This window comes from Malus sylvestris, chromosome 9 (assembly GCF_916048215.2).
Source record: "Malus sylvestris chromosome 9, drMalSylv7.2, whole genome shotgun sequence".
NCBI lineage: Eukaryota > Viridiplantae > Streptophyta > Magnoliopsida > Rosales > Rosaceae > Malus > Malus sylvestris.
The window spans coordinates 435,694-445,839 of NC_062268.1; the positions used below are offsets into that span (position 1 = coordinate 435,694).

The 10,146-nt window shown below is 42.0% G+C and overlaps 1 protein-coding gene and 1 long non-coding RNA gene across 2 annotated transcripts; one reads left to right on the plus strand and one right to left on the minus strand.

Moving 5' to 3' along the window:
- The first annotated feature begins 1,672 nt into the window (after positions 1-1,672).
- LOC126634188 (uncharacterized) lies at positions 1,673-4,727 on the plus strand. Its single transcript, XR_007627244.1, has 2 exons — positions 1,673-1,946; positions 2,861-4,727. It is a non-coding gene; the product is annotated as an uncharacterized LOC126634188 (long non-coding RNA).
- Positions 4,728-7,099: 2,372 nt separating this feature from the next.
- Positions 7,100-9,717, minus strand: LOC126583817 (glycerophosphodiester phosphodiesterase GDPD1, chloroplastic-like). The gene is made up of 7 exons (XM_050248340.1): positions 9,442-9,717; positions 9,168-9,349; positions 8,572-8,631; positions 8,190-8,471; positions 7,970-8,065; positions 7,676-7,872; positions 7,100-7,580 (listed from the first exon to the last, which is right to left on the minus strand). The coding sequence occupies exons 1-7, from the start codon at positions 9,536-9,538 to the stop codon at positions 7,337-7,339; spliced, it is 1,158 nt and encodes a 385-aa protein (XP_050104297.1). The 5' UTR covers positions 9,539-9,717; the 3' UTR covers positions 7,100-7,336.
- Positions 9,718-10,146: the final 429 nt, after the last annotated feature.

Consider the following 10,146-nt stretch of genomic DNA (forward strand, 5'->3'; position numbering starts at 1 on the left):
AGCGGAGATGAGGATGCTTCGTTGGATGTGTGGGCACACGAGAAAGGATAAGATTAGGAATGAGGATATCCGGGGTAAAGTAGGAGTAGCCGAAATTGAAGGAAAGATGAGAGAAAATCGGTTACGGTGGTTTGGACATGTGCAAAGAAGGCCTACTGACGCTCCGATTAGAAGATGCGACTATGGGACAGAGGTTCAGGGCCGAAGGGGTAGAGGAAGACCTAGGAAAACTTTGGAAGAGACTCTAAGGAAAGACTTAGAGTACTTGGATCTAACGAATGACATGACACAGGATCGAGCACAATGGCGTTCTAAGATTCATATAGCCGATCCCACTCAGTGACTTGGATTTTCCAAGTCTCCAACCAAGAAGTTTTCCTCACTCGGGAAATTAAGGGAACACTACCCCAACCTACATGCTCCACTCAGAAAGCTTCAACATACAAGCTTCAACAAAAGAAAATTCAAAGAACTTAGCGAAGAAGGCTTTGGTGTATTTAACACAATACGTTGAAATGAAGGAAAGCTTATTTATTGATATCCCCGATAAGCTACAAATATGTACATATACATGAGTCAAAATAAACACACAAGAGGGAGCCTTCACAAAGGTTGCTTAGGAGAAGTCTCAGCAGTCGGTAGAGCCCCAGAAAGAGAAGGCACCGGAGGGGGATCATTTGGAGCCTCAGTACTGGACAGAACCCTAGAAGGAGGAGGCATCAGAGGTTGATCATTTGGAGCTTCATTACGCGGTACAGCCCCAGAAGACGAAGGCAATAAATGCCTTTGGAACAAACCCACAAATCTCTGATGATCAAGTAAAACCTGACCATCAGTTTCCTTCATCTGGTCAAGCTTCCTCTTCATGTTTGTAGCATAGTCATGTGCGAGCCGGTGCAACTGTTTATTCTCATGCTTGAGCCCTCTAATCTCCTGTTTGAGACTCATCACTTCAGCCGCCAATGATTCAACTTGGCGGGTTCGAGCAAATAGGCGTTGGGCCATATTAGACACAGAACCTGCACACTGAACACTGAGAGCCAGCGAATCCTTAACAGCTAACTCATCAGACCGTTTGGAAAGTAGTCTGTTATCTTTGGGAGTGAGAAGGTTCCTGGCCACCACCGCAGCGGTCATATCATTCTTCATCACGGAATCCCCAACGGTAAGAGGACCAGTTGGGGAGACAAAGGATGGGCGCCATATGTTGTCTGGAGAAGGCGGGGCTGCCTCTTCAACAAGGTTCAAGTCAAAACGACGGTCGGAGGGGCCAGACATTTTCAAAGGTGTTGAAGAGAGAAGAGGTCGGACAAATCAAGATCTTAGAAGTGCAAGAATGAAGCTTCTACTGGTGGAGATTCAAGTGTGCTTTGGAACTTAATGCCAGCCTCTATAAAAATCTGCACTCGACGGAGCTTCAGAAATCAAAGAGGCACCTGCTCAGAAATCGAAGAGGCGTTTGCTTTCTCAAAAGTTGGGCTGCTTAGAGATCACGAGGGTTGATCTCAGAAATCGAAGAGCCGTTTGCTTTCTCAAAAGTTGGGCTGCTCAAAGACCACGAAGGCCGATCTCAGAAATCGAAGAGGCGCTCGCTTTCTCAAAAGCTGGGCTCCCTAGAGACCACGAGGGCCGATCTCAGAAATCGAAGAGGCACCTACTTTTCCAGCCTTGTCAGCACCTGTCACACGCACACTCAGCTTTGCGGAAATTATGGGCATTCTGTCAAAGACTTCTGGGGAAGTAGAAAACACATGAATCTTACTGTTCAATCACCCACTTCCCACACGCAACAATAGCTCATGGGTACCATAGATAACTTTGCCAAAGTTCTCTGCCAAAGTTGAGCACGTGAAGCTTGCAGCTTCCACTACATCGCTCTGACCAAGAAGGGTAAAAGAATAGCAAAGAAACAGCACTAACAAAGTTTAGACCCATAAATTTTGAAGGTCTAGCTACCATATTATTACCCACAAGGGTAAAGGAAAAGTACCACTGCTGGATAATTGGAAAGTCCATGTATGTCAACCTCTGTGCTTCGTGGCAAGGTAGACTAGCAAACATGCCCAACCTTTACTCACATTCGAGAAAACACTCCCAATAAGATTGCTTGCTCCAAAATCGAAGAGGCACCGTCCTCCGAATCTAAAGAGCCAGACTCCCAACATGACTACTTTCTTAAAAATCGAAGAGAGGGTAAAGGAACAGTACCATTGCTGGATAATTGGAAAGTCCCTGTGTGTCAACCTCTGTGCTTCGTGGCAAGGTAGACTAGCAAACATGCCCAACCTTTACTCACATTCGAGAAAACACTCCCAACAAGATTGCTTGCTCCAAAATCGAAGAGGCACCGCCCTCCGAATCTCGAGAGCCACTCTCCCAACATGATTACTTTCTCAAAAATCGAAGAGACACTGCTCCCCGAATCTCGAGAACCAGACCCCCAGCATGATTGCTTTCTCAAAAATCGGTGAGGCACCGTTCTCCGAATCAATCGAAGAGGCGCTCGCTTTCTCAAAAGCTGGGCTGCTCAGAGACCACGAGGGCCGATCTCAGAAATCGAAGAGGCACCTACTTTTCTAGCCTTGTCAGCACCTGTCACACGCCCACTCAGCTTTGCAGAAATTATGGGCATTCTGTCGAAGACTTCTGGTGAAGTAGAAAGCACATGAATCTTACTGTTCAATCACCCACTTCCCACACGCAACAATAACTCATGGGTACCACAGATCACTTTGCCAAAATTCTCTGCCAAAGTTGAGCACGTGAAGCTTACAGCTCCCACTACATCGCTCTGACCAAGAAAGGTAAAAGAATAGCAAAGAAACAGCACTAACAAAGTTTAGACACATAAATTTTGAAGGTCTAGCTACCATATTATTACCCACAAGGGTAAAGGAACAGTACCACTGCTGGATAATTGGAAAGTCCCTGTGTGTCAACCTCTGTGCTTCGTGGCAAGGTAGACTAGCAAACATGCCCAACCTTTACTCACATTCGAGAAAACAGTCCCAACAAGATTGCTTGCTCCAAAATCGAAGAGGCACCGTCCTTCGAATCTCGAGAGCCAGACTCCCAACATGACTACTTTCTCAAAATCGAAGAGAGGGTAAAGGAACAGTACCATTGCTGGATAATTGGAAAGTCCCTGTGTGTCAACCTTTGTGCTTCGTGGCAAGGTAGACTAGCAAACATGTCCAACCTTTACTCACATTCGAGACAACACTCCCAACAAGATTGCTTGCTCCAAAATCGAAGAGGCACCGCCTTCCGAATCTCGAGAGCCAGACTCCCAACATGATTACTTCCTCAAAAATCGAAGAGACACTGCTCTCCGAATCTCGAGAGTCAGACCCCCAGCATGATTGCTTTCTCAAAAATCGAAGAGGCATCGTTCTCCGAATCTCGAGAGCCAGATACCACAGACCACTTTTTCAAAGTGCTCTGACAGAGTTAAAACATGTGAAACTGGCAGCTCCCACTACCGTGCTATGACCAAGCAGGGTAAAGGAATAGCATTACTACTTGTTGTTAGGGAGACTCCTATATATGTCGACCTCCATCCCCAACGGACAGGCAGACCTGCAAAAATGCTCAACCCTTCATCATATCTGAGAGGGCACTCCCAACAAAGCCTTTCGAAATATTCAGCTTTCTTTCCCCCCGATAATACCTCTGCAAACAAGCTATACTAGAGCAAGAATATCTCATATCATCAGGGTTAAAAGCAAGAGTATCCCATATCATGCTTTTTCCCTGTTTTTTCTTTTGGCCTTGTTTTTACCTGCAAGACAAGGAGAAAGAGAGCAATCAGTCAGCACTTGGAATCAAGCTTCCAGCCAGGAACTGACTGCCTGGAACCCCTTACCTGATTACTTACCTGGCATTGCTCTCGAGTACTCATCTTCATCATCTTATGTTTCCAGGGAAGATTCCGCATCTGCTTGAGGAACAGATAGGGCAAGTGCAAAGGATACAAGGAAGCATGTGGAGACAAGCGTAACAGCACACGTGCCGATACATCCATTACTCTGTCAAAAGCAAAAGTATCCCATATCAGCAGGGTGGAACGTACTCTAGATTTGATGGACTTGTTTTGACCCTCAAATTCTTCAGTCGGCCTTATACTCTGGAGGAAACCAGAAAACCCTCCAGCTCAGTTCAAGAATAAGCCTGTGGAAAGTTACTTCTTCAAAAGCAAAAGTATCTCATATCATCTCTTCTCATTTTTCTTCTCTTTATCCTTCATGCTGCTGCAAGATGGGGAGAAGGTGAACAATCAGTCGGAGCTCTGATTGCTTACCTTGTCTGTCACCTCTTTCAGCAGACCCCCTAGCTCGGCGACTTGGGGGACTCCTACTACATGGTTTGTATCGCGCTTGACCAAGCCTGAAACTACAATTAAGCTTCAAGTGAAATTGATACATTACCTTGTGCATCTTCACCAGTTAAAGATACCACCCCTGGATGGAGGAAGAGTACTTCCAGAGAAGATGCCACATCTACCTATGAGACAGATAAGGCAAGTCAAGACGACACCACACTCCGATACTTAGAAGTTTCGTGATTACGAGATCATTCTCCCACAATATTTCCTAATGTCATTTGTACTAAATCATTCACTCGTACTCACTAAAGGAGAGCTTGAACCTATGTACTTGTGTAAACCCTTCACAATTAATGAGAACTCTTCTATTCCGTGGACGCAGCCAATCTGGGTGAACCACGTACATCTTGTGTTTGCTTTCCTATCTCTATCCATTTATATACTTATCCACACTAATGACCGGAGCAATCTAGCGAAGATCACAAAAAGCGACCGTTTTCGTTACCTAGGATCTATCTTGCAAGAGAACGGAGAATTAGATGGAGATCTCAACCATAGAATACGAGCTGGATGGAAAGAGTGCATCCGGCGTGTTGTGTGACCGTCGCAGGCCACTGAAGCTCAAGGGAAAATTTTATAGGACGGCAATAAGGCCAGCGATGTTGTATGGCAGAGAATGTTGGGTGGTGAAGCATCAACACGTACACAAAATGGGTGTAGCGGAGATGAGGATGCTTCGTGGGATGTGTGGGCACACGAGAAAGGATAAGATTGGGAATGAGGATATCCGAGGTAAAGTAGGAGTAGCCGAAATTGTAGGAAAGATGAGAGAAAATCGGCTCTGGTGATTTGGACATGTGCAAAGAAGGCCGACTGACGCTCCGGTTCGAAGATGTGACTACGGGACAGAGGTTCAGGGCCGAAGGGGTAGAGGAAGACCTAGGAAAACTTTGGAAGAGACTCTAAGAAAAGACTTAGAGTACTTGGATCTAACGGAGGGCATGACACAAAACCGAGCGCAATGACGTTCTAGGATTCATATAGCCGACCCCACTTAGTGGGAAAAGGCTTTGTTGTTGTTGTTGTTGTTGTTGTAATACAATCACCACCTAACCATTGTGATGGTGATTGTATTATGTGGTAGCAAAAATCCGTCGTCTTTAATCTTGACGAATTCGTACCTACAAAACAATCAACACATCTTATAAAAAAAACCAAAGACGCACGCACCTACAGGGTGGGGTAGGAGAGGGGGTTTGGCCAATGGATCTCTAATGCCTAAGTTAGTTTATCTTAAAATAATGATTGTTTAGGGCTTGTATGTGTAGCAAAAAACACCAAGATTCGGTACAGATAGAGGTATTTATAGGAGGAGGTGACCGACCATAGTGTTAGGGAGTAGCCCTGCACATGACGACATCATATTGGAACCAAACCATTTGGTTTTGGTTTGGTTAAGTTTCAAAGGGTTTTGGTTTCGATAGGCATTGATTTGGTTTTGGTTTCATGCAATTCAACAAAAAAAATGTTGGTGTTTCAGTTCAAGTCACTACTATGAAAATTTGATCGTTCGACCCTTTCTTGCTCCCTTTCCATTTGGAGACTTACTCTTCGAAGGTTTATGAGGCATTTGAGCTTATGAACGGGCTTGAGAATGCATTCAAGCTTGAGAATGCAATACTTAGGGAGACTTTGGACTTTGTGAAAGTGAAACCAATGGATGATACACCATTAAGGGTTGGTTTGGTATTGCTGTGTTTTGAAAAAAAAAAATTGTTTTTGCTATGTTGAGAAAATAAGTTTATTTTTGCTGCTTCACGTTTTCAACTTTTTTTCACCAAAAACTGTGAAAATAAGTTGTTTTTAAGTGTTTACCAAATACCTTTTTGAGCTAAATTTTTTTTTATATCCACTTTTTATAAAAGTACCTCAGTACCAAACTAGTACTAAACTTTGTGAACTATAAGCTTGAGATTGCCTTGGAGCTTCTTGTTGTGGTTGTAGATTAAAAATAAAAGAGTCGATGGTTAAATTCGAATTGATCAACACTACACAACACAAAAACATAAACACATAAATTACATTAGTTGTTATTTACTTTAAAAAGCCTAAAAATATTTTTTTGTATTGCAATTTGGTTCGGTATTAGATATTAAGAACCGACACCAAACCCTCTTTTTTAACTTACAATTCGGTTTCAAAACCTCAAAAACCGAACCGCTCGATTCGGTTTGGTCCGGTCCATGTTTGAGTTTCGATTTTTGGTTTGAAAACCTTGAGAATACAGAAGTTGCATTGTGTGAGTTGCATTTTGTGGGAATGTTCAAAAGTTTTGAATCAAAATCAATAAGAATTCAATGGGGTTTATAGAAGATATCAAAGATCAGCCAAATCATTAATGTTTTAATTTTAGTGGTTTTATTTTTATATTTCACAAGATTCGTTCATTGAATCAGTTTATACATCAAATATTTAATGACGAAATTAATATCCACTAAATTATAACGCATCAACTGAACAAATATATATTTTGTATTGACGAAGATGGATATAATCATTAATCGATAAAATATCTATTATCCAGTGGGTATGGCTATGAACAATCCCCGATAATGAATTTATGGTTATGGATATAGTTGATTTTCGTAGTTATAAGAATGGTTATAGCATTTTCGTACCCAACCCGAATACCCGAACCGTTGCTATTCCTTTAAGTTCTGAACTAGAGTAGTGAAAGCTAGAGAGATTAAGAGACGAGAGAGAGAGAGTAGAAGATGAAAACAAACTGCTGATGCTCAACTAATTAACATAAAACTTTCTGTTCTGAGATACATATGGAGGAGCGCACAACTTATGTGTATAGGATTTGTGACTCTCAAGGAACTAAATTATATGTACAACAATACTGCATATATCCTGATGCGACAACCTCCACAACCTGATTAGTGAGTATGCATATGCTTATGCCCCCTAATTTAATTTTACAAAGAAGACAAAATCTTGAAAACAATCTCAAAGCTGTATCAACTCCGGAATCAGCTTCAATAGAAAAGAAAGCTCCCTCTCTGAGAACTCCGGCTTTGATTTCACCTGCATTGGCCTGTCTTCTTCCAACAAACGCTTCCCCCCGTCTTCCTCCGCCCCACCTAATGGCTTAATCATATCCGACACCGCCTCCGTGATCTCTTTCACAAAATCCACTATCACTCCCTCGACCCCCATTAGGTATTGCATGTAAACTGCTTCCGGCACATTGCTGCAATTTCATCATAAATTTTATGATCAATTTACATTCCTTCATAATTTTTGAAATTCAACTCGCATTAGGCAAACAGAATTCCGCAAGCTTACTTCAATTTGCCGTAAGTTAGGAGTGAAAGCTTGGCCTCTTTGATCTTGGTTACCGCCCCGGGATTTCTCAACACGCCTTTAACCTCCGACACAATACCTTGTAAACCACCCTCCGAACACAGTTTTATCGCCTCCTCCAAAGAATTCCTTCGCACATCATAGTAAAGCTCAGTCCCACCATTTGTTAAGAAAAATACCTGCCATCATCAATTCATTAAGCACAATAGTTAGTAACTCGTCACATTAAACATTGATCGCATTCAAAAGCAAATTATACATGATAAAAGTGCTTACAGGGTAGGTGTTCTGCAACTTTTTAACCAACAGGGCCGCATCAGGTTGGAAGCTTGAGAAAATGATCGGCCTATCTCTGCCACACTCAAACACCACCTGTTACACAAAATTATATTCCAGATGAGCACAAGCATTATCGAAACTAACAATTAGGCCTCGTTTGGCGCCTCGGATTTAAACTCGGATACAAATATAGAAACACAATGATCGATGGACGTACTTGGAAGACGGACTGAAGGACGCGGAAGAGATAGTCCTCCTGGTAAACAATGTTATCATCGAATTTCAGCTCGATGTTGAAGCCGAGAGACGGATCGACCTGCTCAAAGGCCTCTTGGAGCGTGCAGAGGGGGTCATCATTTTCGACATCCCATTTTACTATTTTACCATCTTTGGTTTTCCTCAACTGTGTCTTTCCTTCCTTCCCTGGCTCTCTTTGCGGACCATAATTTAGGAATTCGGACAGACTCAGTTCGTTAATTCTCCTCTGAAACACAGTCCCCTGATGAAACCAAAATTTAACTTGTAAGTTGAAAATTAATTACTAGATGATCATAAAACGATAGGTAAAAAGCAAATGGAGGGTGGAAAAATAAGCTTACATTTTCTTCGGAGAGGATGAAGTCGTCGTGGAAAATGACCGGACAGTCATCTTTGGTTACCTACAAAAAGCCACCATCACTTTCCTGTTTCAGTTTTTTTTTTCCTTACTTTTTTTTTTCTCTTTTTTTTTTTTCATCCACCTCCATTCTTTTTAATCCAATTTCCAAAGATTAAGGAAGGAAAAAAATGCAGAAAAGGAGATAATCAGTACCATTTCAAACTCAAAAACGGGTTTCCGGAAACAGAAAAACAAAAGACTTGATCTTGATTTAGGAGCTTATTAAACCCCACCTAGGAAATTCACCAAAAATAGAAAAATAGCCAAATTACAGAAATACCCTAAAACCCAGAACCGGCTTTTCACTAGACTCGATCAAGATTCAAACTTTCGACCCAAAAAAATCAAACTTCGGTCTCATGCAAATGCCGACAAAAAAACCCGCGTACGCGGCGGCAAAAAAATGCAGGTGGGGTTCAAAGTTTCGGCAAATTCAATCAAATAAAAAAACGATATACCCAACAAGCCCACCCACATTGGGACCGTTGGTTTGATTGAATTGAGAAAAGATATTACACAAAGAGATTAAGGCCTCACCTGAACATCGAATTCGACGAAATCGATGGGGAATCTGGCGGCGGCGTTGAAGGACATGATGGAGTTCTCTTTAATGGCTCTCATTCTCCGATCGGACGACTGTAGCGCGTTCATTCCGTTCCCTCTGTGTCCGATCACTAGAAACCTGGGTATCCGCGGTGCCGCCCGATTCATCTCCGCACCTATAAACACAATATTATTCAACTTAACAACCTTCTTAATTTAATGAGAGGATGATAAACTAATTAGAGGACTAATTAATCAAAGATTATACCTTTGGCGAACCGGGAGGAGTAGAGCGCCATAGAAGCATTTTCCGGCACCTGATCGAGATTCGGGACGTCGGAGACGTGGACGGCCTTGAGAGCCATAATGTTTAAGATTAAACAAAAAGAAAAGGGAGACGAGAGAGGATGCTGGGAAGCGAAAGAGTTGTGTAATACGTTGATGGAAGGACGAGTGTGGGAAGGAGGAGGATGGGGTATTTATTTTGGAGGAGGAAAGGCGGAGGAATCCTGCTCCCACTACTGAGGGGTTTTGTCCGCAGCATATTCCCCCTACCATCTTCTCATATGCTCTGGATATTCCATTATTCCTACCCCATTTTCACCAAATATCCCGCGCGTTGTTTTTTTTATTCCCTTAATTCATCCAGCATATTTTCACATTGGTCAACCGTCAACAGTTCTAATTTCTGTGTGGAAAAAAATGAAACTTTAACGAAAAACTCTTGATACTGTTTATTTTAATAAAAAATCAAATTTTTACACTATAAAGTCAATTATGATACTATTTACTATACAATTTATTTTGTTTTTATAGTTAAAACTCTTTTCAATCCCTTTTCATTAGATTTTCTTAAAAAAAAATTACAATTTTGGAAATCGCGGGAGTCGGGAAGATGACGCGAATGCAAAACTAATATTGTTTTGTTAAAAAAAAAAAAACCTAATATTGTTATTTTCTACGGTCAGGACAG

Bases quoted from the DNA above. Each gene is read 5' to 3' on its own strand.
- LOC126583817 (XM_050248340.1), bottom strand. From the start codon at position 9,538: ATGGCTCTCAAGGCCGTCCACGTCTCCGACGTCCCGAATCTCGATCAG. The intron at 9,350-9,441 runs GTATAATCTTTG...TTGTGTTTATAG, and splicing joins CTCCTCCCGGTTCGCCAAAG to GTGCGGAGATGAATCGGGCG. The intron at 8,472-8,571 runs GTAAGCTTATTT...TGGTTTCATCAG, and splicing joins TCATCCTCTCCGAAGAAAAT to GGGACTGTGTTTCAGAGGAG.